At 51.6% G+C, this 25,313-nt stretch overlaps 7 protein-coding genes across 7 annotated transcripts; 5 read left to right on the top strand and 2 right to left on the bottom strand.

The window, feature by feature from the left end:
* Window positions 1-114: 114 nt before the first annotated feature.
* On the top strand, window positions 115-1,902 carry ASPBRDRAFT_158295 (uncharacterized protein). Its single transcript, XM_067619433.1, has 2 exons — window positions 115-538; window positions 616-1,902. The coding sequence occupies exons 1-2, from the start codon at window positions 302-304 to the stop codon at window positions 1,543-1,545; spliced, it is 1,167 nt and encodes a 388-aa protein (XP_067476243.1). The 5' UTR covers window positions 115-301; the 3' UTR covers window positions 1,546-1,902.
* Window positions 1,716-2,535, top strand: ASPBRDRAFT_290952 (uncharacterized protein). The gene has a single exon (XM_067622612.1). The coding sequence runs from the start codon at window positions 1,885-1,887 to the stop codon at window positions 2,359-2,361; it is 477 nt and encodes a 158-aa protein (XP_067476242.1). The 5' UTR covers window positions 1,716-1,884; the 3' UTR covers window positions 2,362-2,535.
* ASPBRDRAFT_46269 (GTPase-activating protein) lies at window positions 2,085-6,172 on the top strand. Its single transcript, XM_067625598.1, has 3 exons — window positions 2,085-3,165; window positions 3,224-3,575; window positions 3,623-6,172. Exons 1-3 carry the CDS (start codon window positions 2,358-2,360, stop codon window positions 5,871-5,873), a joined length of 3,411 nt encoding a protein of 1,136 aa, XP_067476241.1. The 5' UTR covers window positions 2,085-2,357; the 3' UTR covers window positions 5,874-6,172.
* A 581-nt stretch (window positions 6,173-6,753) lies between these two features.
* On the bottom strand, window positions 6,754-12,390 carry ASPBRDRAFT_198564 (putative Rho guanyl nucleotide exchange factor; the record flags this gene model as incomplete). Its single annotated transcript, XM_067621215.1, has 3 exons — window positions 6,754-7,488; window positions 7,544-7,813; window positions 7,882-12,390. The coding sequence occupies 3 exons, from the start codon at window positions 12,388-12,390 to the stop codon at window positions 6,754-6,756; spliced, it is 5,514 nt and encodes a 1,837-aa protein (XP_067476240.1).
* Window positions 12,391-15,070: 2,680 nt separating this feature from the next.
* On the top strand, window positions 15,071-20,390 carry ASPBRDRAFT_290753 (pleiotropic drug resistance family ABC transporter). The gene is made up of 5 exons (XM_067622609.1): window positions 15,071-15,941; window positions 16,035-17,547; window positions 17,675-19,168; window positions 19,221-19,684; window positions 19,739-20,390. Exons 1-5 carry the CDS (start codon window positions 15,364-15,366, stop codon window positions 20,160-20,162), a joined length of 4,473 nt encoding a protein of 1,490 aa, XP_067476239.1. The 5' UTR covers window positions 15,071-15,363; the 3' UTR covers window positions 20,163-20,390.
* A 937-nt stretch (window positions 20,391-21,327) lies between these two features.
* Window positions 21,328-21,995, bottom strand: ASPBRDRAFT_46266 (uncharacterized protein). Its single transcript, XM_067625596.1, has one exon. It carries the CDS (start codon window positions 21,621-21,623, stop codon window positions 21,369-21,371), a length of 255 nt encoding a protein of 84 aa, XP_067476238.1. The 5' UTR covers window positions 21,624-21,995; the 3' UTR covers window positions 21,328-21,368.
* A 1,114-nt stretch (window positions 21,996-23,109) lies between these two features.
* Window positions 23,110-25,200, top strand: ASPBRDRAFT_46265 (putative C2H2 finger domain protein). The gene has a single exon (XM_067625595.1). The coding sequence runs from the start codon at window positions 23,402-23,404 to the stop codon at window positions 24,773-24,775; it is 1,374 nt and encodes a 457-aa protein (XP_067476237.1). The 5' UTR covers window positions 23,110-23,401; the 3' UTR covers window positions 24,776-25,200.
* Window positions 25,201-25,313: the final 113 nt, after the last annotated feature.

The raw sequence follows: 25,313 nt of genomic DNA, 5'->3' as shown, positions 1-25,313 counted from the left end.
CACCTGCTCCACCCGCGCGCCATCAACAGCCAATCAGAGAAGAAATCGGGCGATGGGCGATTCGCCTTTGAACCCCCTCCTGGCCGGCCATGCAAGAAGCGCTCGCTGGTTGGAATCCATATCATCAAAGCATTCCCCCCATCATCCGTTTCTTTTATTTTTACAGCTTAATATCATCCATCCTTCATCTCAAGAACTTCTCTTTTCATCTCCCAAACGTGTCCCTCATTTCACCGTTCTACGTTTATTGCGCTTTTTCACCCGTCTTATAGGTGCCTGGCTTAGATCCGCCTCGGCCACTATGCACCTCCGTTCGTGCCTTGTGGGGAGCGTCCTCGCTCTCGGCGCCAACGCTTTGCTTGTTATCCCCGAAATCGAGGAAGCCATCGCCCCTGAGGGTGACTTCCCTCCTCTCCACCCTCTGGAGGTGTATGCGCCCAAGAAGGAACAGGTTGAGCTGGCCTGTACCGAATGTCCGTTCCGTGAAGTCAGTGAGGATGGGAAGGTCAGCTGGACTGATGGCTTCCAAACCTCTTTGGTAAGTGGATTCCGAGCCAGCGTCTAGTACAACATCTGGAAGAAGCGAAGCGACATGGCTGCTAACACCTGCTTCAGTTGGTCGACTTCTCCACCGAAAATGGCTTCCTTCTCGCCAACGGTCGCCAAATCTTCCCTCCGCCACCTCCCACTCTCATCACTGCTGTTCAGCGCCGGGCGTCGGACGGCGTAGAAACGGAGCCCATCCCGTTGGGATACGCCGTGGAGGAAATGCCCTTGCCCACTCCGCCTGAGGACCCTATGGATTTGGTTGCGGTGCGCTTCACGGTCCTCGATCTCGACAGTCGCCCCGTCCCCTTGGATACGGTGGCTTTGACGCTCCTCCATGACCCTAACAGCGGCGAGCTGTACATCGCCAAGACTGAGATCGAAGAAGCCACCCCCGACCGCGTCTCTTGGAAACAATGCCGCGGAAAGCCGAAGTGTTTGAGGAAGCTGTTGTTCGACCGGATGCGCGCCCTGTTCGCAGCGGCCAAGGCCCGTATGCTTGGAATGGGACCCAAGCCCAAGGGCTCGCACTGTGGTGGTCCTCACGGCTTGGATGTTCCTCCCCCGCCCCGGCCTCACCATCACCACCACCACCACCCCGCCGATGACAAGTTTGACCCTGAGCGTATGCCGATGCCGCCCATGGAGGGAGAGGAGGCTGGGTTCCACGGACATATGGAGAAGTTTGGCCGTCCCCACCATCACCACCACATGCACCATGGCCAGTGGGAACGCACCGTCCACCGCGTGGTCCGTTTCATCGTGGTTCCCGCTGTGCTGGGTGTTTTGGCTGGTCTGGCCGCGAGCGCCCTCGGTATGCTGGTCGGTCAGATCGTCGTCTTCATGTGGCAACGTTTCCGCCGCTCTACTCCCAAGAAGTCTCTGGAACAGGGTACGGTGTCTGAAAAGCAGGGTCTGATGACCGAGTCCGAAGAACTCCCCCCGGCATACAGTGACGAAGAGGCCGTGGTTGAGGAAGTATCTTCGACCAAGAATTAATTTAGCCCCCGATAAATATTGATCACTCCTACCTCCCCATGCCGCAAATTAAGATACTGCACTGTCCTTGATCTTTCCTACAAAAGGGTGAATTTGGCAAGACTTCCGGGCACCCCGTTTGAAAACAAATAAATCCTGAACTTCACGTTTTTCTTCAGTCAATGTGATCTGTAAAGCGAACTCTCGTTTCAATTTCTAATTCTCTTCCGATTTTCTCTTCCAAATTTATCTTTATTGGTCATCGTTTTCTGCTGGGATTTATAGTTTACTCTCGGCTTCTCCTGTCGGCTGTACCAAGCTACTAGTCAGACTTCATTAGTTTCCTTATGTAGTTTCAATATGGCCATTAGTCATTCCGTTGCCAGTCCACTGTGCATCAACTTACCAACAGTAATAACACCTACAGCACGGTGTTTATGTAGCTACACTGGGGCTGACCTCGTGGTGTTTCAGAGCGAGACAGATCCCTGTCACGTGAGGATATTCACGGCCGCCTGCCAGGAACGGCCGCCGCCAACCTTCCCCTCCTCTTCCTACATGCCAACCGTCATCGCCCCAGGTTCTTCTGTCTGTCGCAGCCAGAAGCCCTTGTCGGACGATGTTGCGCTAGCTCTCTACGATGACCCTGATTTCTCTCCCGAATCATTCGTGGGCTTCTGTGCATCTTCCTCGCCGAACCCTGACTCCCGCTTGAGCTCCAGCAGCTCCCGCTTCCGTCCGAATCGGCCGTCAGCCGGATACTCAACCCAGACGCAGGAGGATACCTGCCTGTTCATTCATTCCACGCCACCGCACCAAGCTTCCCGAGCGCCATGATGCAGTGGACGTCATTCGTTCAGAAAGCCCAGTCCTTCATCGACCCGGCGAATTTCACCCTTCCTACCCTCTCCTCCTCCGATCGCAACCCGTCCAAAGCCTCCCTGTTTCGCCAGCAGTTCCGCCTCCCCGATTCCCAAAACCCGCTACAAGAGATCACCGCAGAGCTTATTCTTCCTATTCCCCATACCTCGTCACCATCTCATGGAGATACCAATCGCCCGTTCGTTGAGCGCGCTGGGAACCGCTATGCCGGCAGACTCCATCTGAGCGAACGATTTATCTGTTTCTCGACCCAGCCTACGAGCTTCACGCCATCTGCGAGTCTTGGGGCATCGACCCATTGGGCTGGCCAAACCAACGGCACAGGCCCTTCTGGAAATGGATTCACTATTCCGCTCTGCTGCATCCGCAGGGTGGAACGGCTCAACAGTCTTAGCCATGTCTTCTCCCTTGCGTTAACGACATGGAATGGCGCGCTGGGGAAGCAGGCCCCTGACTTTGTTCCGCAAAGATTCACGATCCAGCTGGCTGGAAGCAGGCAGGCCTGCGAACGCTTTTGCGATGGTTTGAAGAAGGGGCTGCGCGAATGCATGAAGGAGATCGAGAACTTGCGCATAGTCGTAAACGATTGTTACTCGGAGTACTTACTGTCTGGCGCTAAGTTGAAGGCCCAAAATGGAGATACTACTGAACAGCGTCAGCCACCGGATGCCGGGCTGGGCATGATATTTCGTTATCCTGGTGATGCTCGCAAACTCCGCGACCGAAGTAAGATGAGACTATGGGGGGAATATTTCAGAGGTATGCAGCTCAGTCCATCGAGTGTTATTATTGGGACGCTCGCTAAGTATGCGTGTAGAAAATGGCCGCAATGCCACTATCATTCGTCAACCGACTTTCCATAAATTGATCCGAGTCGGTCTTCCCAACCGTCTACGAGGCGAGATCTGGGAGGTGACGTCGGGTTCGCTCTACCTTCGCCTGAGGTCTCCGAAGTTGTATACTGAGACTCTCTCGAAGTTCTCCGGGCAGGAGTCTTTGGCGATTGATGAGATTGAGAAAGATCTAAACCGCAGCTTGCCCGAGTATGCTGGTTTCCAGAGCGAAGAGGGTATCGGTCGCCTTCGGAGGGTCCTTACTGCTTACAGTTGGACCAATGCGGAGATCGGATACTGTCAAGCCATGAATATAGTCGTTGCCGCTCTCTTGATGTTCGTTTCTCCAATACCAAGTTCGGGAGTGAAGCTGACCCTTACAGTTATATGTCCGAGGCACAGGCCTTCTTTCTGTTGTCTGTACTTTGCGACCGTCTCCTTCCGGGCTACTACTCCACGACAATGTATGGCACATTGCTGGATCAGAAAGTCTTTGAATCTCTGGTCGAGAAAACCATGCCCGTGCTTTGGGACCATCTCACGAAATCCGATGTGCAGCTATCCGTTGTTTCTCTCCCATGGTTCCTTTCCCTCTACATCAACTCCATGCCGCTAGTCTTCGCTTTCCGTGTACTGGATGTGTTTTTCCTCGAAGGGCCCAAGGTTCTCTTCCAGGTTGGCTTGGCCATCCTTCGGATCAATGGCGAGGAACTCCTGGATATCCAGGATGATGGTTCCTTTATCTCCGTACTCAAGGCGTACTTCTCGCGCCTCGACGAATCGGCCCATCCGAGGTCTGAAAATCCAAAGCTGAGAGCCATCACACGGTTCCAGGAGCTTATGGTTGTCGCTTTCAAAGAATTTTCCCAGATCACTCACCAGACGATTACGGAACAGCGTGAAAAGCACAAGGATGCTGTCTTGGAGAACATTGAGAGTTTCGCCAAACGGACGTCCATCCGCAATCTCGGACCAGACAGTAAGAAACTGAGCATGGATGATCTGGGTGTCATCTATGACCGTTACTACGAAGTTCTCTATGACCATCAGCAGAGGCAGAAACTCTTAGAAGAGGAAAAGAGGCGCCAGGAAAAGAAGCGGGTTGAGAGAACATCGATCCTTGGGCCTCCAGTGGATAGAGAGGTCGGTCGTGTTGGTCTTGGTCCTAGTCCCACTCACATGGACTATGACGCTTTCCGGGAATTCCTCGCAGCCACCGCAAAATGGGCAGTGGCGGACTCGCCCCCGTCACGAAAGGAGTCAGCCGAGCAAGGCTTCAACAGTCTCAAGGGCTGGGGTAAATCCTCTTCTTTGTGGAACAATAAGCCCGAGCCAGCAGACCATGAGTTCACACGACGACTCTTCCGCAAATGGGCAACGGATCCCGACGAAGGTCTGAGCTTGCAAAATGTAGTCAACGGACTTGCAAGACTGAAAGGACCGCGTGACATCATGAACAACATCCATTACTTCTTCGACCTCTACGATGACGAAGGGACTGGACGGGTGGATCGCGAAGGCATTTTGCGCATGTCAGAAGCGCTTCTGTTCCTTTCTCGACGAGGCTTTGACGGAACTATATCTCCCACACAGTCAGTGGAAGACGTCAAGACAAACGAACATGACCCGGATAGACTAAGTACAGACGAACGTTTCTTGGGCAGTGTCAGCTCTTTTATCCGTCGCTGTTTCGAATATGCCGACCCCAGCCATCCAGACAGCCGAGCAGCTGAAGAGCAGAAAGACCAGGCGGATGCGGAGGAAACAGCCGACAAGCTCGGGTCATTTAGCATCGGCGATGATGATGAAGAAGATCTCATTGATGTGAATGAAGATACCAAATCGACTGCGTCAGGTGAAACCGAGATACCGGCGAAGCAGTCGAATGAAGACAAGTCCACCACGCAGCACAATCGCGCCGTCTCAGAATCCGCAAATCCCGCACTCGATCCCAATAACCCTCTACATATCACTCTTCCCACCTTCCGCATGGTGATCCTTGCGGATGAACTGTTGGAGCAATTTTTCGATACATTCTTCCCGCAGTCATTCCGCCTTTCCGATCATGGACTGCAAGCCTTGGCCTCTTCGTCTCTCTCGTCCAACCTCACCACCTTCTCCAATATCGGTGTACCCAAGCCCCAGTCTAGCACAGCAGCCGGTGCATCGGTAGCGGGAGCCTCAGGCGGTATCGTGCCACCAGGCAAGGGTCTCCGCGGAGTCCTGGACAACATCGTATCAGATGGTATCCGCATGGCCGCAGAGGTCAAGAAGAGAATGGACGAAGCTCAACGTGAACTGGAGCGTAGCGCCCTCAACCGCGACGACGAAGAAGAAGACGAAGAAGAGGAGTACGACCCTCGCGGTGGCCACGCCACCGCGTCCGCAATGGTCGGCGGCATCTCTAGCTGGGGCGCAGGTGCCTATGGCGCAGACCCCGAGCGACGAAGCGTCCGAGATGCAGACCGCGATCTACTCGAGGGAGCCGAAGTCCTCAGTATGCGCGGCAAGGATGATGCATCCCTACTTGACGACAAAGACGAACATGAGCAGACAACACAAGGGAACCAAAGCCCTCATGAGCCAACTCAAGCTGAACATAACGTCATCAGCAAGGTCGAGTTCGAGTCGTGAAGCCCCCCAACTCCATCTCTATCGCCCTCTTTCCCCCCGCCCATCCCATTTTCTTTCGAATTCCCTTTCTATCTCTCTCTCTTCCTCCCTCCCTCTCTCTCTCTTATACATTGTCTGCCTCATGATTTCTCATCTATTCTACTGGTTATACTGCCGGTCATCACCCCATACAATTGCTGTCTATCCTCGTTTTAGACGTCTGCTGATTGTTTTCTGGAAGATCCATTGTATGTATGCATGTATGTAGCATGTTTTCATCACAACCCCCAATACAATCAAAGCTCTACCTTGCTTCTGCGCTTAACGACAGATGTAGTGTAATTCCGTAAAAGAATCACATGCTGTAAGCGAACACATACAGTCAGTCAATAGTTACAAGGCTCTTCCTGATCTAGTAGCTGCTGCAATGTATATGCTACAGCTACCGCAAGAGACGGAACCGTGTCTCTTTTTGCATGCGAATATTTGAACATAATTAGTGGGATGATTAATGGTTGAAATACACTGAAACGCACAGATAAAGTAGGTGAGAAAACAAGTAGTACCAAAACTGAGCTTTCTATGCATTACAATGCGAGGCTATCTTATGTAGTATGTCTGACTATGCCAACTATGTATGTACAAGATTCAACAACCCGTACTCAAGGGGCCTAGACATATGCCCTATAGTACGGCGATGGCTTGGTTTAAAATGAAACAGAAAGGATGGGGGGAAAGAGAAAATATATTCATCATGAAATGAAAAGGGAAAATTGGGGGTATAGAGTCAAAAAATAAAATAGGGTGAGAGAGAAGTCCAAAAAAGGGAAAGGGATGGATGGGGAATTGAAATTGAGACTGGGCATAGGACGTTTTCCATTCCGGCACACTAGTGTGGAATTTAGTCCTTTTGACCTTCGTTCTCGATCAACTCGAGAATCAATTGACTTCGCTCGTATTCGGGATGTTGCATGCATATCTTAACGGTCCGGCCAGTGTTTGCCAAGGAAGCACCGTTCGACAGCCCGCTGGAGAGGTTGACAGCACCTCCGGTGCTTGTAGGAATGCTGTTTGCACCCGAGCCCGGCATGCTGCTGCCATCATCGAGGCAGACGACACCGTGGCCTGGGATTACCTGGCGTAGGCGGCCGTTCATTGCATTACGCACCTCGACGAAGTCATCATTGAACAAGATGAGGAATTTTCCGTAGAGGCACGCAGAGTGGGCATGTCCCACGAATTCCATGACCACGCTGCGTGATACATCGCCATGTTGGTTCACATACACTGCACATTCAGTGTATACGACCAGGAACTCGCTGTCACTGAGGCGGAACATGCCTAGCGGGCGTAAAGCACCAATCCGCTGAGCTATACTGCTGAGATGGGCTTGCGCTTCGGGTGGAGCTTCAGATCGGAAATCGGGGACCGACCACGTATGTTTCTTGTCGATTGTGAGAATCTCAATGCCGCGATGAGTGGAGATTGCCAGGGAAGAGTGGAAGAGATTCATGCCATAGCTCTCAGCAGGGATGTAGAACTCATCGTACTCTCGGAAGAATTCCGTCTGCGAACGACGAGAACTGAAGAAACGGCTTCTGCTGCTTGATGATTTTTGTGCGACTGGCTCTAGGATCTATGAAAATATTGTGAGTATGCGAGACCGTGTGAGGAGAAACCACAGCACAAACCTTGAAAGTGGACGAGAGTCCATCCCGCTTCTTGTACATAACCAAAGTCCGGTCTTTCATATGTCCTGCTGCGAAGAAACCGACTTCTCGGCTGCCCGATAGTTTCTGCGGCGCCCGACGCGATGAATCCGTCGTTGTCTGTGCTGCCACCCCGCTCGGAGGGCACACAACATCCAGGTGGTAGGCAATCAACGACTTGTCCGCAATGAGCAGGAAGACGTTGAATTCTTCGAAGACGGCAATTTGTGTCACGCGTACAATGGGTATAGCCTTGAAAAACACGATTAGCACGAGGATGAAGTGTAGAAAAATATATGCGGTTGCAACGAGCTACTTACCCGAGTCCAGCCACGAGGATCATTGTAGTCTGAAACGTACACGCCGTAATCAGTGCCGATGGCGCACCTCATCCGACCAGGAGGCTGCTGGAAGACCGTGGCACAGTGGACGCCAGTCCGGCAGACTGGCGCTGGCCGTGGTGAGCCATGATACCGCTCTTCCACGTCCTTGATAGCACGATCAAGAGGCGTTCCGTCGATAATAACACCAGTAGGAATGTACGAGTTGTCGGAGGTAGCGAATGCCGTGTCAGCGAGAACTCGCAGCCTGAACGGCTCCGCATTTTGTGCGAACAAGGCGGCAGCATGTTTGGTCTTCGCCTCGGTAATCTTGTCACACCAGTCTTGCCTGTTTTGGGCCGAAAAGGCATAGAGTGTATATGTTCCTGCTTTCCCGAGGTGCTTGACCTTGAACGGATACAGAATCTTATCATCTTTAGAACTCTCCAGGACTGTGGCAGGTACGAGAGTCCTGCCTCCGTTCGAGTTGCCCGAGCTGCCAGAATTGCCACTGGCCGTATGGGTCAAAGGCCCGCCAGCGGCACCACGGCCAGCAGCGGCGGCGGCGGCTGGTGATTGCGCCACGACTCCGCGGACCGCAGACTTTACGACCGGGTCATCATTGGTGCTCTCGAGAACCAAGAGATCCATAGGTATCGGCAACTTGGACACGTCGTAGCTCTCGTACTTCACGGTCCTGGATGTGTCCCGAGCCGTAAAGGCCTTTGCAAGTACCAAGTAATGGTCAAATAGTATGGCATGAGTGTCCACCAGGAATCTTGTTCGTGTCCCTGGCCGCTGCAGGTCTCCCCGGAAGACGATTTCGCGGCCCAGATGCTCCAGGTTGAGCTCAACATCCTTCTTCATCTCTGGGCGGAGCTGAAGCTTGGTTGAAAGCTCCATGAGATCAACCTTCCTACTCATCTCACCCACTTTATGATCACATTCAAGTGCCACCATCTTGATCTCATCAATCGCTTGTGCCAAATTTGCTTTCTCCTCGGAATCTTTGATCATGTTCTTGTGCACCGTCGAGAGGAGCAGGGTGTACCGCTGGATACGGGTGATGGGAGCTTTGAGGTACGTGTCCCAGCTGAGACGATTTGAAAGCTTGTGGTCACGGACTTGGTTGAGGAACTGCCGGAAATGGACGTTTCTCTCTGCTTCTTTGCGCACCACGTAATTGGCATTCGGGAATGTCGCCGCGTAGTCGATATAAGCCATCTTTGCCTTTCGAATCCATTCCCGGAAAATATCACTGAATCCAGCGATGAAGGGACCCTGTTCTTTCTGACGATACTTGAGCTGAGCCAAGAGATGGTCTTCGTTGACCTTCTTGACGGCGTCCACCTTCCCGAACACATCGTTCAAGAATCGGTTCAGGCGCTTCGGTGCGATTACCGATGGTTGCATATTTGCCAGTTGATCCCGGTAGAGCTCGCGCAGCACGTCCAGTTGCGATATGTAGGAATCTTCGGTTGTCACAATCTCGTGCAAATTGTTCTGACGATCGATCTCCTTCTTGGAGTGCGTCTCCCAAACCTCCTTGGGCACTTTGTAAAAAGTCACCCAGTCTTCTGCTTTCTTCTCCGGCTCCATCATCTGCGCTTTGAGATTGACTTTTTTCAGCGTCCGCATGCAGTGGTGCGAGTAGCAACGTCCGAACACTTCCGCCCCCTGTTCATGAAGGCGAGAGGAGTAGCACCCTGTGCCTGTTATCTGGAATAGGACGCCTGACAAAGTCCCACTGCCGAATTTGACCCATTCTTCGTCTTTCACCAAGGCACCCTCCGCCAGCATGTTCTTAACCACCCGTGCAGCTAGAGTTTCCGCATCGGCAATGTTCATTGTCGGTACTTTATGGGTGAACAAAGCAACAATTGCCTCCACGATCGCATGCTCCTTTAAATCCGTCTCTTCTTCGCTAAGCTCCCGAATCCAAGCTAGAATGGAGCTCAGCGCCCATGGCTCCGTACAGCGTCGGAATTGTTCTGAAGACAGTTTTGTCGGGTTGAACTTCTTACGACGTCCCGCAGGGATGGTGGGCAGATCAAGCGTCATGGCAGCTGCAGCATCCGGGGAAACATCGAGCTTCGGTGCGCCATACTGTTGCTGCCGTAACAGCTCCTGTTGCTGCTTATACTTCGCCCGGTCTGCATCGGTTTTCGATCTGATAGGGGGGTCAGTACGAGGCCCAATTGGATGACTTGACAAAGAAGTCGACCGTGGAACTTGGGTAGGGCTGGACACGGTCGAAGAAGTGTACGAGTCTGGAGCAACAGGGAAATGGGAAGGTGTATACTGGGTAGAGCCCCGCCCGTCACCTTGCTCGTGGTGCCGGTACGTCCCTGCCGGCATCAGATGCGACATTAAGGTCGGGTTACTCGCCGGCTCAACGGGAGCCGGTGGAAGTGGCCGCATGCCAGGGTGGAAGAAAAGGTCCCCAGGTTCCTCTCCTCTGCCTGAGCTATCACTGCCCGAGCGTTGCAGACCATTATTTTCGGACAAGGGCCCATCGGCCTCATCGCCGTAGTCGAAACTCATGCGGCGTCCATACGCTCCAGGCTCCGACAGGCCTCCGGTGCCACCAGCGTCCACCCGTGCATGATGTTGCATGTCAGTGTGCGGATACCCAGAAGCTTCGAGCGCTGTGGGCGGGTAGTCATAATCATCCGAATACTCCTCATGGCCGTCTGCGAACGGGTTAGAACCTCTCATAGAGCCAGAAGAGGGTGCAAGCCTAAGATGATCCGCGTCATCATAACGGCCATTTGTGTAGTGATCCGTCTCATCATATTGTGAAGCATGACGGTAGCTTTCGCCGTAGGACCCCAGTTCATCCTGCTGCCAGTCTTGCTGCGGAGACGGTACGCGATTCTCTGATCGTGCTCCATATGCACTTATGATAGAAGCAGTCGTCTCCCGCCGCGCACGGTCTTGCAGGCGTTCAGCTTGTGCTTTGTCTTCCTCGTCTGCCATTTGCAGCATAGCTAGACCTGCGGCTGCCTCCGCGTCACTGTCATCGCTATACGCATCGTAGTTCACATATTGGCCTGTACCAGTGGCGATGCTGCCATTGGTGTGAGTATGTCTCTCGTCAGGGGACAGCCGCGGGTCTGGTGAAACGCTGTTTGATGGTTCCAGGACCAGCGCGCTGTGAGAATTTGCATGGGATAGATCTAAGCTATAGCCAGGCTCCCCAGTTGTCCGTCGATCCGCAACTGCAGCCTCGACCTCTTCCATCAGCTCATCATAGCCCGGCCTAGTATTTGGTCGACTCTTGAGGCTGCCATGCCCGTTGGCTGCCATATAGAGCTCTGAATCTGCATCCGCATCAACGGGAGGGCCTGGCAACGGGCGCGACTGCGGGTGCCGAGTCAAAGTGTCCGTTCTACGCGGTGACATTTGAGTGGGATATATCGGCGGCGTCGGAAGGGATCGCCCTGAACTGGGACGTGTCAAGCTAGATCGCTTGCCGAAGGCTTCCTCGGTGGGTGTTGAGTGGACTGGGGGTGCAGGAGGTTGTTCATCGAACGAAGTAATAACATCTCCGGGGTGAGGCGGCGACTGCGGGATGTAGGTCGGAATTTGTGCACCTCCAGCATAGGGGTGGCTTGCAGTGTTCGCAGTACCAGCAGTAGAAGAGCTGGTGGCAGATACATAGGTAGCACTAGTTGCAGAAGGGGATGCTGTACCGTAGGATAGAGAGCCGGATGAGAGTGTGGTTGAGGATGATGCCTGCTGAGTTGTGAACCCGTACTGCATACCTGGTGAAGCATTTCCATACTGAGGGGAGGGTCGGCTTCCATATGGATGGTCCGGTCCCCGAGGGGGTGGAGGCGGCGGCAGCTGTGGGTGGGGAGGGCCCCAGGTTTGGGGTGTAGGAGGTGCATGTGCGAAAGCGCTGGTCGGCTGTCTTTGCACGGGGGATGAGACGAAGCTAGCAGGCTGGTAGGCGGCTGGGTTGTAAGGCTGGTGGCCAGTTGCTGTCGTGCTGCTATACGAGGTGCTGGGCCCAGTATATGCCAGCGGGCTGAAGCCTACCTGCTGCTGCGATGGTGTAGGGGGCAAGGCATATTGCTGGGGGTTGTATGCAACCTGGGTCGGTGATGTGGGAGCCGGAACCGACGAGGTATACTGATATTGGTAACTTGTTTGTGAGGAAGCCCGGGCGCGCGACAATTGAGGCGAATTAGGCGCAGGGACGTGCGCATATCGAGGATCTGCATAGTCATCGCGTCCAGTATTAAGGACATTATAGCTCGACTGGCCTTCTGCCGGTACATTCCAGCCCGTATAGCGAGCATTCACCTCGGTGGATCTGGCGTTCTGTGAATCAGGGGAGCCCAAGAGACCCGCGTCGTCCCCCACATTATAACTGGGCATCCTTCGCAACTGTGGGCTCGTCGGCTGGGTGGGATAGAGATCATAACGGTTGTGCTGAGTGGGATTCGGCGGGGAACCGGGCGGCTGATTGTAGGCTGGATAACCATTCTGGTAGTGCGCCATGATTGTTCAAAGGAGGCCCAGCGGGGATTAGACGGCAGGTTGGACAAGGCTGACTGCACGCGACAGCGAGAGTTAGGAAGGCGAGGCTCCGAAACGACCTGGGAAGGATTCTCCCGGGTTGAGTAAAGATAGATCGGCTCACTTCAGACACTGACAAGAGACTACCGGATGCCCCGACCACGCTCAGGGCCAGCCTCACCACTGCGAGATAAGATGTAGGAACTAGTCGTAGGACCAGTTACCACCAACAGTGGATTGTTGGTACCGATGGAAGGTCGAGCCTCATCCGGACGTCGGCCGACCACTATTAACAAGGAGGTCCGGGGAAAAGAGATCCACCTCTAGGCATACCCCAGCAGACAAGGGGGAGGGGGATGTCCCACGGTCGGAAAGAATATCGCTCGAGGTGATACGAAGTAGCAGGGCCGGAGGGCGAAAAGGGGGAATGAATTAGGTAGAAGAGAAAGGGGGTGGGGAGGGACGTGAAGAATTAACGGAGGGAAAAGAGAGAGAGAGAGAGGGATTGATGATCTGGTCTTGGAGTAACAGTCCGTCAGTCCGTTGGTGGTTGTTTTTGTGCCGGTGGGCACTCCTCCCTCCTAACTCTTACCACTAGTAGTTAATCGCTATGCCCGTTGGGTAGGCGGTCAGTTATCTTCTTCTGTGCCTGATGCTGATTGTCTTCATGCCTGTATGCCTGATTGTCGGCGAGAATGCGAGTGGTCAACTAAGCCTACGTGAAGGATATCAACTTCTACTCAGCGATTCGATTGAAGCCTTGTCAAACGAAATATCCTCGGGTTTCATGGTGGGAGACTGGCATGACTATTACACAACCTTGATTGACCCGGACATCAATTCCGCAGCGTTTGTTTGTTTGCCGTCTCCACAAAATGCGCCATTGTACAGCGGGCAAGCCATAGGTTGATAAAAAGAATAAATGAATACTAAAAAGAAGCTGCAAGCTGCTGCAACTGTAGTGGATTACATCTTAGCGTATTATTATCATTGAATCTGCAGTGGCTTCCAGTGCTAGTAGTAGTAGGCTGCGGAAGCTCAGTCTTACCCGAGCCGAGCACGAGATTCATCCCGCTCCATGGTAGCTTAGCTTAGTATGGAGTAAATGGCCTTGAAGTCAAGGATTGACATATCCTTATCATTCAAAATTTTTTCGTTTCGCCTGACAATCCACTTGAGATCGAGTTTTCGCTGGTAGTTAGAAGAAACCTAGAGCATAGTAAACTCTTAGCATACTCCGCTGTCTCCTGTGACCAGGGTTCTCAGCCGTGGATATACAATGATACGAGATAAATATAGTGTCACCCTTAGAGGCCGAAGGGGTAACGCGAGGAGAGTAACACAAACCTACCTAGTACTATGACAATTCATAAGAGTTATATACAGTTACAAATAGTTATTAATAGTTATAGATCATTACAACATACATAGTAGAGAAAAATAGACGTAGTGATGACTGGCCTACCCCGTAGTATTATGAACAAGATCATCACTCAGTCTCATGGATGCTGTCAATGACCGAAAACTTACTACTAGTACTATCTGGTCATAATCGCTTCTACACTATAGTAGTACCTAGCACACATTGTGAGAAAGTAACCTATGTGCCTTTCCGCGGTACTATATTTAGAGACAGCTGAGTCTGCAAGAGTGTATCTTACTGATGCTGTACTACTCTGTAGTAGGAACTTATGTCTTTCCTTAGAGCAGTGCGTTTGACCCCTTTCCATTTCATTCTTATTAAGTATTATAAAGAAAAGTACGGCATCAGGCTGCAAATCACTATGAGCCCCCCGTCTTTCAATGATCGTACATAACCGTGGCGGGTCTTCTCTCGTATGCTATGCACGTGGTGGCTTCATGTTTGTTTGCCAGTGATGGAATCGGAAGACCATGCTTCCGAATGCTATTTTCGATTTATCGCCATATGACTCTGACATCCGTACTGGCTGTAAGTACCTGTAAAAGCAGACCTTCTTAACTGAAACTAGAGGAGGGGTGATATCTATTGCGGGTAAAAGACTGATGGCACGTATTAGTTTGGAACGAAATCATTACCCTACAAAGCAAAATCTGACATTCCCAGAGTGATTCGTAATCCATTGTCATTCTACTGGAGAATGGTATTTGGTATAACTACACAGTGGTAGTGGCTCACATTTTTCCATGGTAACTAACTGACAGCTCGGAAGGGCTTAGATCCGGGGTAACGGTGGGGTTTTGCGGATGCAGAGCTAAAAGTAAGCCCCCGAGATACGCAGTCAATACGCACCCAATCAGGGCCGGCGTTGAGAACCTTCCGCGGAAGTTGTGACGCTGAGATAATGAAAGATGACCGAACGGGATCTATGATGAGATACGACTTCATGATGGAACCTGAAAAATACCCCCTTCGTTCTTTTTCATCTCCGGCGAGTCATTCACAAGCTACCTTAAAACCTGAGCTTGTTCTGGTCGTGAAGTTGTCAGATGGGGATTGACTATCAAGCTGTAGAAGAACATTCAGACAGTAGTAGGGAGTAGTATGAGGTGGATCGGAGAAAGAAACTACAAGCCCGTGTTGTACCTGGATGCTCAGCACACTAACCTTTGAGTAGGTACGGGTCTGGAAGCCTGGATCACCAGACAAGGATCAGGTAGCTCTTTGAAGTTTGAGCCTGACGCCATGTGAAATCGGATGCTGGCTTTCCGTCTTCCGGGCTTTCGAGACATTCGATATGTACCAGGTAACGAACTTTATTGAATGATTGAAACTTTAGGACCCCTTTGACCTTTTTTGACCACCTTGAACCCACCCTCTCAGTCCTTCCTTCCTTCCTTTTTTGTTTTTTTACTTTTGTCGCGTTTCGTCCACCTGCATCTCCAGATTCAGTTCAACAGTGGACTTGCTGCTACTCGCTTACTTTCCTGGTACCCTACTATGCATTGCGTAACCCCGGATCGTTGACAGTCCTCATGGCCAGCCAGCCAGCACCCCCTGCGCCCTTTGGGGCCCGAGCTATCACTGCTGCGGTGGGCTCGGAGCTGGATAGTTCAATGCGTGCGGCCATCGCCCCCGCGGGAAAGACGGAGAGCTCAGATTCGGCTTGTTTAGAATCAGAAGACAGCATCAGACAGGATGATCAGCAAATGATAACGGCTCTGGCGCGCAGCCTCTCACAGTTGTCCAGCAAAAGCGGCATCGTTGAGGGAACGAATACCTTTCTTGATCCTACTAGCGACCCCGAGCTGGACCCCAATTCGGATCAGTTCAACTCGCGAAAATGGACGAAGAACTTGCTCAAGATCACCTCGCGTGATCCAGATCGCTATCCTCGCCGCACAGCCGGTGTCTCCTTTCGCAGCATGAACGTCTTCGGCTACGGAACCGCAGCGGATTACCAGGCAAATGTCGCAAACATGTGGCTGAAAGGATTTGGTTGGCTCCGAGAAAAGCTTGGTTGTGGGAAGAAAGTCAGGATCGATATTCTTCGTAATTTCGAGGGTTTTGTTCACAGCGGCGAGCTGCTGGTTGTACTTGGCCGCCCCGGAAGGTAATTCACGCAGTGCTGCTCCCGAACCGCAACCCATCCCCTACGTCGTCTCTTTTCTAAGTGGTACATGTTTCTAACAAACTATACTTATAGCGGTTGCTCGACCTTTCTCAAAACAATTGCAGGCGAGACTCACGGCTTATGGCTCGATCACGGAACCGACATTCAATACCAGGGTATATCTTGGAATGAGATGCATAGCCGTTTCCGTGGTGAGGTCATATACCAAGCAGAGACCGAAATCCATTTCCCGCAACTCACAGTAGGTGATACGTTGCACTTTGCGGCGCATGCTCGTACACCATCCAACAGATTTCCGGGTGTTACCAGAGAGCAGTACGCAACCCATATGCGCGATGTTGTCATGGCTATGTTGGGTCTGAGCCACACCATGAACACGCGTGTGGGCAATGAATACATCCGGGGGGTGTCCGGAGGGGAAAGAAAGCGTGTCAGTATAGCTGAGACCATGTTGTGTGGGTGTCCTCTGCAATGCTGGGACAACAGTACCCGCGGCCTGGATAGCTCAACAGCTCTAGAGTTTGTCCGGAAGTTGCGGCTTTCCACAGAGTATACAGGGTCTACTGCAATTGTGGCAATTTACCAAGCTAGTCAAGCTATCTATGATATATTTGACAAGGTCATTGTCCTCTATGAAGGCCGGCAAATATACTTCGGGCGCTCTGGGGATGCAAGGCAGTTCTTCATCACAATGGGATTTGATTGCCCAGACAGGCAAACGACTGCTGACTTTTTAACTTCTTTGACCAGTCCAACAGAGAGAAAGGTCCGTGAAGGCTATGAGCGCTTGGTGCCTCGTACGCCTGACGAGTTTGCTGCCCGATGGAGAGATAGCGCCGAGAGGAAGCAGCTGCTCGCTGATATTGACGCTTTTCAGCATGAGTTCCCACTAGGAGGAGAGAAACTGAACGAATTCAACCGCTCTCGCGCGGCCGAGAAGGCTAAACAGACACGGGCAAAATCACCCTACACGCTATCATACCCGATGCAAATTCGTCTGTGTCTTCGCAGAGGGTTTCAGCGTCTCAAGGGTGACATGAGTATGACCCTGGCTGGTGTTATCGGTAATAGCATTATGGCCTTGGTTATCTCTAGTGTTTTCTACAACCTTGATCCTACGACGAATAGCTTTTTCCAGCGAGGAGCCCTGATTTTCTTTGCAATCTTGTTGAATGGATTCGCAAGTGCGCTCGAGATCCTTACTTTATGGCAGCAACGACCTATAGTGGAGAAGCATGATAAGTATGCTCTCTATCATCCATCAGCAGAGGCAATCAGCTCCATGATTGTTGATCTCCCCTCGAAAGCAATCGTTTCAGTGGTGTTCAATCTATTCCTCTATTTCATGTCTAACTTACGTCGTACCCCTGGACACTTCTTTGTGTTCTACCTATTCTCCGTGACCACGACTTTGACCATGTCCAACGTCTTCCGGTGGACTGGAGCGGTCTCACGATCTATGGCCCAGGCGATGGTACCTTCCTCGATATTCATGTTGATCCTCGTGATCTATACCGGCTTCACAATCCCGGTCCGGAATATGCATCCATGGTTTCGATGGCTGAATTACTTGGACCCGATAGCTGTAAGTGCGCCTACAAGACCTCAGCCAGAAGATGAAGCAGCCGCTACGCCCTGCAATGTGCATTGGTTGATTAGAATGCAACATCAGCACAACTCAAGCCTAAAAGCCGATGCTAACCTTTGATTAGTATGCTTTCGAGTCTCTTATGATCAATGAATTTAGTGGGCGCCGCTTCCCGTGCGCAGTCTATGTGCCTTCCGGGCCAAGCTATGAAGATGCCCCTGTTAGCTCCAAGATCTGCAGTCAAAATGGTGCAGTGGCCGGTCAAGACTATATTGACGGCGACAGATATCTGAACGTTTCTTTTCAGTATTATCGGTCACACCTGTGGCGCAACTATGGCATTCTCTTAGGTTTCCTGTTCTTCTCCCTTGCACTTTACATTATCAGCAGTGAACTCGTCCGTGCGAAGCCGTCTAAAGGCGAAATTCTGGTCTTCCCTCGCGGAAAAATCCCTGCATTTGCAAGACGGATTCCTGGTGATGGGGATGTGGAAAGTTACCCGACCTCAGAGAAACACGCTGTCGACGACGAAGACCCTGACCATACAGCCGCCATTGTCAAACAAACCTCCATCTTTCACTGGCAAGATGTCTGCTACGATATCAAGGTCAAGGGTCAGCCACGCAGGATCCTTGATCATGTAGATGGGTGGGTTAAACCTGGCACTTTGACGGCTTTGATGGGTGTAACCGGAGCTGGAAAGACATCCCTCCTGGATGTATTAGCCAACCGGGTGACCATGGGCGTAGTCACTGGGGACATGCTAATTGATGGGAGGAAGCGAGATGATTCTTTTCAAAGGAAGACTGGTTATGTCCAACAACAAGATTTGCACTTGGAAACAACCACGGTGAGGGAAGCCCTCATATTCAGCGCGCTGCTTCGTCAGCCAGCGACTACACCGCGAAAAGAGAAGCTTGCGTATGTGGAAGAGGTAATCAAGATGCTCAACATGGAAGCTTACGCAGAAGCCATTGTCGGGGTTTTGGGCGAGGGGCTAAACGTCGAACAGAGGAAAAGGTTGACTATTGGAGTAGAGATCGCAGCCAAGCCTGACCTTCTTCTGTTCTTTGACGAGCCTACGTCGGGACTTGATAGTCAAACTGCATGGTCCATCTGCTCCCTCATGCGGAAGCTAGCAGATCACGGGCAAGCGATTCTATGTACCATTCACCAACCGTCGGCGATCCTTATGCAGCAGTTCGATCGGCTGTTATTCCTAGCAAAGGGTGGCAAGACGGTGTACTTTGGAGAGCTTGGGCAGAACATGGAGACGTTGATTAGATACTTCGAGGGAAAGGGCTCTTCAAAATGTCCCCCAAACGCTAACCCTGCCGAGTGGATGTTGGAAGTGATTGGTGCCGCCCCAGGATCCCATGCTGATCGAGATTGGACGGACGTGTGGAATCAAAGTCCTGAGCGCACTCAGGTACGTCTAGATCTTGCCCAGATGAAGCAGGAACTACTTCAGCGGCCACCACCTCCTCGAATGGTGGGATATGGAGCATTTGCCATGCCTCTTTGGGCGCAGTTCGGTCTTTGCCTGCAGCGGATGTTCCAACAATACTGGCGTAGTCCTTCCTACATCTACTCAAAGGCTGCCATGTGTGTTATTCCAGTGAGTATTTTCCATGCGTCTCCCTGTATGCAGAACTAACCAGCTACTGTAGCCGATCTTTATTGGCTTCACGTTTTGGCGGGAGCCGAACAGTCTTCAAGGCCTGCAGAACGAGATGTTCGCCATTTTCATGCTATTGATTATCTTTCCCAACTTGGTGCAGCAGATGATGCCATATTTCGCAAGACAGCGAGCTCTATATGAAGTTCGAGAAAGGCCTTCTAAAACGTATTCTTGGGTAGCGTTCATGCTAGCCAGTATTCTGGTTGAGTTGCCCTGGAATATCCTCATGGCTGTCCCGGCGTACTTCTGTTGGTACTACCCTATCGGCCTATATCGCAACGCCTATCCAACGAACGCGGTTACCGAAAGAGGTGGCACCATGTTTCTACTCGTCCTGATCTTCATGGTGTTTACCTCAACATTTAGTTCCATGGTCATTGCAGGCATTGAGCAACCGGATACAGGTAGCAACGTCGCCCAACTACTGTTCTCGTTCTGCCTGATCTTTAATGGGTAAGTCATACTGCATCGCTTGTCTGTCAGGAAGGCTTATCGTTATGAATTTAGCGTTCTGGCCACCCCGTCTGCCCTTCCTCGCTTCTGGATCTTTATGTACCGGGTTTCACCCTTCACATATCTGGTCTCCTCCGTCTTGAGTGTGGGTATCGCAGGAAACACCGTCGAGTGCTCTGACATAGAGCTCCTGCATATCCCACCTCCAACAGGACAGAATTGCTCCAGTTACCTAGACGAGTATGTTCGCAATTACCAAGCAACCCTACTCAATCCCGACGACAGGACAGAATGTCTCGTGTGCTCGATCTCGAAGACGGATCAGTATTTGAGTGCGTTAAGCATGAGCTACTCGGACCGGTGGCGTAACGTGGGTATTCTCATCGCTTACATTGTATTTAACGGCATCGCAGCCGTGTTCTTGTACTGGCTGGTGCGAGTGCCGAAGAAGAAGTCGGTCAAGGAGAAGAAAGACTAGGTTGAAGGACAAGAAAGGAAACATAGAAGTGAGATCCCAGGGGAAGAAGGGGCCTAGGTCGGTATGGCGGAGCTACAGAGTAGATCATCTTCTTACCAAGTAGAGTAGATATGGGGCGGTGATGCGATATTTTGCTGGCATAATTACTAGTCTTAGCTCCTTCGTATGTGGGATAATCATTGCTAGTCTTCAAGCCATATTGTCTACATTCGATGCGAATACCACGCTGTCTTCTTTCATTATTCCCCATTCAGATACCCTAGGGTAACGTTCCTCCAGAGCCTAGATGCAGCCATACAATACCCCCCAACAAGGCACTTTGTCACCATTGCACAAAACTCTACAATGTGGCTTTGCCTTACTCATGATGTCATTGAAGCGTACAGAAACAGACTACAATGGTGTAGTCAAAGTAGACATATTCCCGCATAATCCATGTGAGGGCACCCGGGGCGTCACTGGGGCTGTGGTGCACACGCATGCGGTGTGCCGCGGCCGAGGACGCCCGCGCCTGCAGCGCAGAGCGCAGCCCGGGCGGGCGGGCAGGCAGGCGTGAGATCCAGACCAGACCAGGCCAGAATCCAAACCGCTGAGATGGGAAGGATGCCCGCCCGGGCGCTTAATGAATAATTGGATGGATAGATGCATGCATGGAGGGATATGCCCGTTTGGGAAAGAGAAAAAGGAAAAAAAAAAAAAACACCCTCCTCGGGGAATGAATGAATGCACAACATTACCGTCGCACCAGGCAAAGATTCCGGCGATACATAAATTACCTTACTATACGTGCTCGTTACTGATTGAGCTTCAAGGAGCAGGGATGTTGATCCGCGTCGCTCAGAGTCGGAGTCAGAGGTAACTAACTATGGTTGTTAGTTAACTAATTATCTGGTTGGTTCACTCGATTAAGTAGGAGTCACAGTCAGAGTGCTCCATAACTACTCCGTAGACTGGAGTTAACCGCGCGATCATGTGGCCCTCTGTGGATTAATTTCCCGGAAGCTTCCGACCACGCTTGCCAGCTGCGAGCCAGCTGCAGTCAGTTATGGAAAAATATTCGCACTAATTTCCCCTTCCGTGCTAGTAGTCATCGGAAGAATCGATGTTATCAGTGCCGCTGCCCATAAGCAGGAGGGTAGGGAAGACTTGATCACTTGGCAGTACTGTCGGAAATCAGGGTTCGAAGGAAAGAAGCCTTGCAAGACTTCATGGCAGATGAGCGGACGTCGAATCATTGTACGAAGCAGTAAGGCAGATTCGAGGCACAGCCAACGCCTCAGCCACACTAAATTGCCGTTTGGTGTGTGTGTGTGTGTGTATCCGATGTTGGTTGTCCAGCATGCCAAAGTGTAGCGCGACTTTGTCCAGGCCCGATACGCCGGGCTTGAGAGTTTTGACGGGAATGACAGCAAACGACTTTCGAACTAAATCGCCGGGATCAAGTCCGATGCGACATGGCATTGTTAACTTGTTTAGTCAACTGTGCCTTGGCCAGTAATTGGTGCTAATCACAAGATCGACCTATGACTCGATCAACACTACCCCGTAACTAGTGTCTCCATACTCATTGATGTTTAATTGCATCTTTGACGAACTGCCCTATGAGAGGTTAAGTACTCCCATGATCATCGACCGGTGTCAAAGTAGATTTTTTTCAGCCCCCAAAAATAGGCACTAAGTGGACTTAAGCAGCTGCGTTCACAGGATGCACATTGCTCCATACAATTCCACGTTAGCGACCGGAGTCCAGCAGATGATGGACAGGAAAGGGGTAGGAGGAAGTGGGTCGATGTTCTTCCAGTGATACGTTACCATCCAAAGCGACGATAACGAATCCCAGCTCGGAGGATGACCAAGGTGCTAACGAGAGACACCACCAAGAGTACTAACGGTATGAGCTGTCAGACCCTAAGCGGGTATCCCTGGACGGGTGGCACCCCAGGGGCCGTCCACAGGCGTCTCTGATCAACAGTCAGGACTCATCGTCATTTTTCCTGAGTTCGCTGTGCACCATTCCAGAAGCGTGTCGGGGAACAGCGTGGCGCGGGCTTAGTGCCGTGCGTGCATGGGCGACAGAGTCAAACCGTGCCCGGGGAAGGTCAACAACTGGGCAAGAGGCAACCAACTATGGACAGATCAGGATTCCAATGATTGTCGAGCACTGCCGGTTTGGGAATCCCTGTACCAGGACGCCGAATTAGAGCGAAGATGGATGCAGCGAATGACTCGGATTGTTGGTTCACAATCAGACAAGCTGGACGATAACGCTCGCTAAGGTGGCCCACGGCGGCCCCGTATAGTTTGGCCCCCGAAACCCTGTGGTGGTTAGTGGTTCCTCCGTTGCCCGACTAATGCAGCATTAGCTCCAACACTGCCTATCATTGAGGCTGAACTGCCTTTCTCGAGGAGTGTTGGGCAAGAGACGAGAGCACAGCAAGGCCAATCAACGTTGGAATGTGGATGCGTGAAACTCGGGCTTTAAGCCACGAGGGGTGTGGAAATAGTCTGACGCCAGAGTCTGGCAAAAAGACATTTCCAAGCGCGAATGTGATGTTGTCGCCCTCACCGTCTTTGCGGCTCTCTCGGGGCTATCGGACGGTCGGAGACGCCTGGAGACAGGCCCAACCTTTTGTCCAGATCGATCATTTCCTCTGGTGGATGCCGCCGTTCTGTCAATCCCCAAACACGAGGGCCACCATCCTTGCAGCCCAGAGGCGCCGTCTTACGACGATGCCATCCATACCTTCCCCCGGCGGAATTGTTACCCACCTGGAAGTAAGGAAATTAAATTGCATCAAGGATTGTAAAATAAAATTGGGGAAAATGGAGCAAAAGGGAAAAAGGAAACCCAAAAAAAAGGGGGAACTTCGCCCAAAACCGCAGGTTTTGACTGGCTGATCCTTGTAGTTGACACCCAGACGCCCGGCCTAGAAGATTATCGGCCGTCGCTGCAGGGGCGCACCGCTCCGGCTTCCCAAGGTGCACTCCAACCTGATGCTCTCGACAAATAATGGCTCAGTCTGTTCAGTCGATGCGGCTCAACAATGGCCTTGACTCCACGCTGCTCTCGGTTCGCAGTGACCCATCGCGTGTACCGCCCTCGTAGGCCAGTACATAACCATGGCACCCCCAGCTGGAGATGGACTGTCTCTGGTTTTTGTTGCTATAAAGCAGCGACTTGGCAGCTGGCATAGTTTTAGATTCCTGGAAAGCAAGCACAACGTCGCAGCTGGTACATAATGGCTCACTTCCAACCCTTCTCAGACCTCCCGCATACATCCTCCGAGGACAATCTGCCCCAGGATTATGAACTATTTCCCTGTCAGTACGAGCCTTATGCGGACCCCACGATTATCCAACGCCCCTCGAGCTTTCAACTCCATCTCTCCCCTGTCGACCTACCCATGAAGAATCCTTACATCGCCCCTTCTATGTCGTGGTCGAACGAGCCGGTCTTACCCCAAAACACCGACTCATTGACTGCTGCTTCTTCTGATTTCGGCTCACCTTGGAGCAGTGAGCTCGTCTCGAGTCCAGAAGTGAAAGACAGTCTCGCCGCCGGTAGCTCCAGTTGGCTCAGCATGGGATGCTATATGTCTCCTCCATACACCTGCGACGAAGTCGCACTTTCGCCATTGGGGTTCGGGTCTTGTTCTTCCCCATCCGCTCTAACAGACGTCGACAGTCTGGTGGCACCCTCCCAAGTGTATCCCGACCCCGACCCTATCGTCAAACTCGAGACAGATCCAGAGCATGTTATGGGCGGAGCGTTTTGCTACAACAGCCCTCCCCAGCACAATGAATTCGATACTGCTTGTGACATTCAGAGTTGCCAATACGCAGAGACCACAAGTCAGCAAGAAGTCAGCAGCTCTTCCAGTAACCAGTTCAAGACACCGAAGTTGTCTAGCACTAACACAGGCCGCATCAGCAAGAAGCGACCTCGCAAGCCCTCCACCAAGACAAGACCCACCTCTGCAGCTCGCACTCTTACCAAGACCGGTGGTAAGAAGGATGGTGCAAAGACCAGCCGAGTATTTATCTGCAGCTTCTCCCACTATGGATGCCAGAGTACCTTCGTTTCAAAGAACGAATGGAAGCGCCATGTGACCTCGCAGCACATCCAACCGGGATTCTACCGTTGTGACGTGGGACGCTGCAGCCTGGACAATCTCAGCAAGAATAAGGACCTGAACACGAATAACAGTTGTGTCTCATTTAACGAGACGCATCTCGTCAACGACTTCAACCGAAAGGATCTCTTCACGCAACACCAGCGTCGCATGCATGCTCCTTGGATCGGGCGCAACAGCAAGAAGCCCGAAACCGAGAAAGAGCGAGACGATTTCGAGCAGAGTCTCGAGACTGTTCGGGCTCGCTGCTGGCATGAGCAGCGCAAGCCACCCACCCAGAGCGTCTGTGGCTTCTGTGGACAGCAGTTCATTGGAGTCCGGAGCTGGAACGAACGAATGGAGCATGTTGGTCGTCACTACGAAAAAGATGACGCACAATATGAAGCCGAGGATACTTTCTTGCGCCAATGGGCAATGGAAGAGGACATCATCCGGCAGGTGGAGGGGGAGTGGAAGTTGGTCGGCCTTTGCGAGAAGTGAAGTGAAGGCTACTACATCACTCCACTCTTAAACTATCCTATTGCTGCCCCTGCCCGCCTTACCTATTTCTCTTCTCTAACCTCCTATTTTCTAGTTCGGAGCTTCTTCTTTTATTTCCCCTTTATTTCCTTTGTTGATTCCTCTACTATCTTATAATACTCCCGGTCTGGTTATGGAATTTGCACGTACTATGTGCGCGGACTGACTGAGCTGATGATTGATGACTGATATCCTGTATTCACTATGTTTATGCCATGTTTTATTGGACCCCCTTATGAGGTTTCCCTGGTTTTGCACAATACCCCCATATACATTGAAAGAAAGGAGCAAGGGATTGCTGAGCTACATGGTTTTGGTTTTCGGTATAATTCGAGCACGAGGAGTTCATGACGAATAGAGAATACGATGATACATCTTTCTTACCATTGAACTGCATAAGTTATTAGTAGTAGTAGTAGTAGTAGTAGTAGTAGTAGTAGTAGTAGTAGTAGTAGTAGTAGTAGTAGTAGTAGTAGTAGTAGTAGTAGTAGTAGTAGTA

The sequence above is a fragment of the Aspergillus brasiliensis genome, assembly GCF_001889945.1.
Source record: "Aspergillus brasiliensis CBS 101740 unplaced genomic scaffold ASPBRscaffold_11, whole genome shotgun sequence".
Classification (NCBI taxonomy): domain Eukaryota; kingdom Fungi; phylum Ascomycota; class Eurotiomycetes; order Eurotiales; family Aspergillaceae; genus Aspergillus; species Aspergillus brasiliensis.
Note: the sequence above shows the minus strand (reverse complement) of the source record. Positions and strands in the feature narration are given on the sequence as shown.

What these genes read in the sequence shown, in the direction of transcription:
- ASPBRDRAFT_290753 (XM_067622609.1), top strand. Translation starts at nt 15,364, where the DNA reads ATGGCCAGCCAGCCAGCACCCCCTGCGCCCTTTGGGGCCCGAGCTATC. An exon ending in GTACTTGGCCGCCCCGGAAG is followed by an intron (nt 15,942 to 16,034) that starts GTAATTCACGCA and finishes CTATACTTATAG; the next exon opens with CGGTTGCTCGACCTTTCTCA. An exon ending in TTCTGCCTGATCTTTAATGG is followed by an intron (nt 19,685 to 19,738) that starts GTAAGTCATACT and finishes TTATGAATTTAG; the next exon opens with CGTTCTGGCCACCCCGTCTG.
- ASPBRDRAFT_46269 (XM_067625598.1), top strand. Translation starts at nt 2,358, where the DNA reads ATGATGCAGTGGACGTCATTCGTTCAGAAAGCCCAGTCCTTCATCGAC. An exon ending in ATGGGGGGAATATTTCAGAG is followed by an intron (nt 3,166 to 3,223) that starts GTATGCAGCTCA and finishes GTATGCGTGTAG; the next exon opens with AAAATGGCCGCAATGCCACT. An exon ending in GTCGTTGCCGCTCTCTTGAT is followed by an intron (nt 3,576 to 3,622) that starts GTTCGTTTCTCC and finishes TGACCCTTACAG; the next exon opens with TTATATGTCCGAGGCACAGG.
- ASPBRDRAFT_46265 (XM_067625595.1), top strand. Translation starts at nt 23,402, where the DNA reads ATGGCTCACTTCCAACCCTTCTCAGACCTCCCGCATACATCCTCCGAG.
- ASPBRDRAFT_46266 (XM_067625596.1), bottom strand. Translation starts at nt 21,623, where the DNA reads ATGCCATGTCGCATCGGACTTGATCCCGGCGATTTAGTTCGAAAGTCG.
- ASPBRDRAFT_158295 (XM_067619433.1), top strand. Translation starts at nt 302, where the DNA reads ATGCACCTCCGTTCGTGCCTTGTGGGGAGCGTCCTCGCTCTCGGCGCC. An exon ending in ATGGCTTCCAAACCTCTTTG is followed by an intron (nt 539 to 615) that starts GTAAGTGGATTC and finishes CACCTGCTTCAG; the next exon opens with TTGGTCGACTTCTCCACCGA.
- ASPBRDRAFT_290952 (XM_067622612.1), top strand. Translation starts at nt 1,885, where the DNA reads ATGGCCATTAGTCATTCCGTTGCCAGTCCACTGTGCATCAACTTACCA.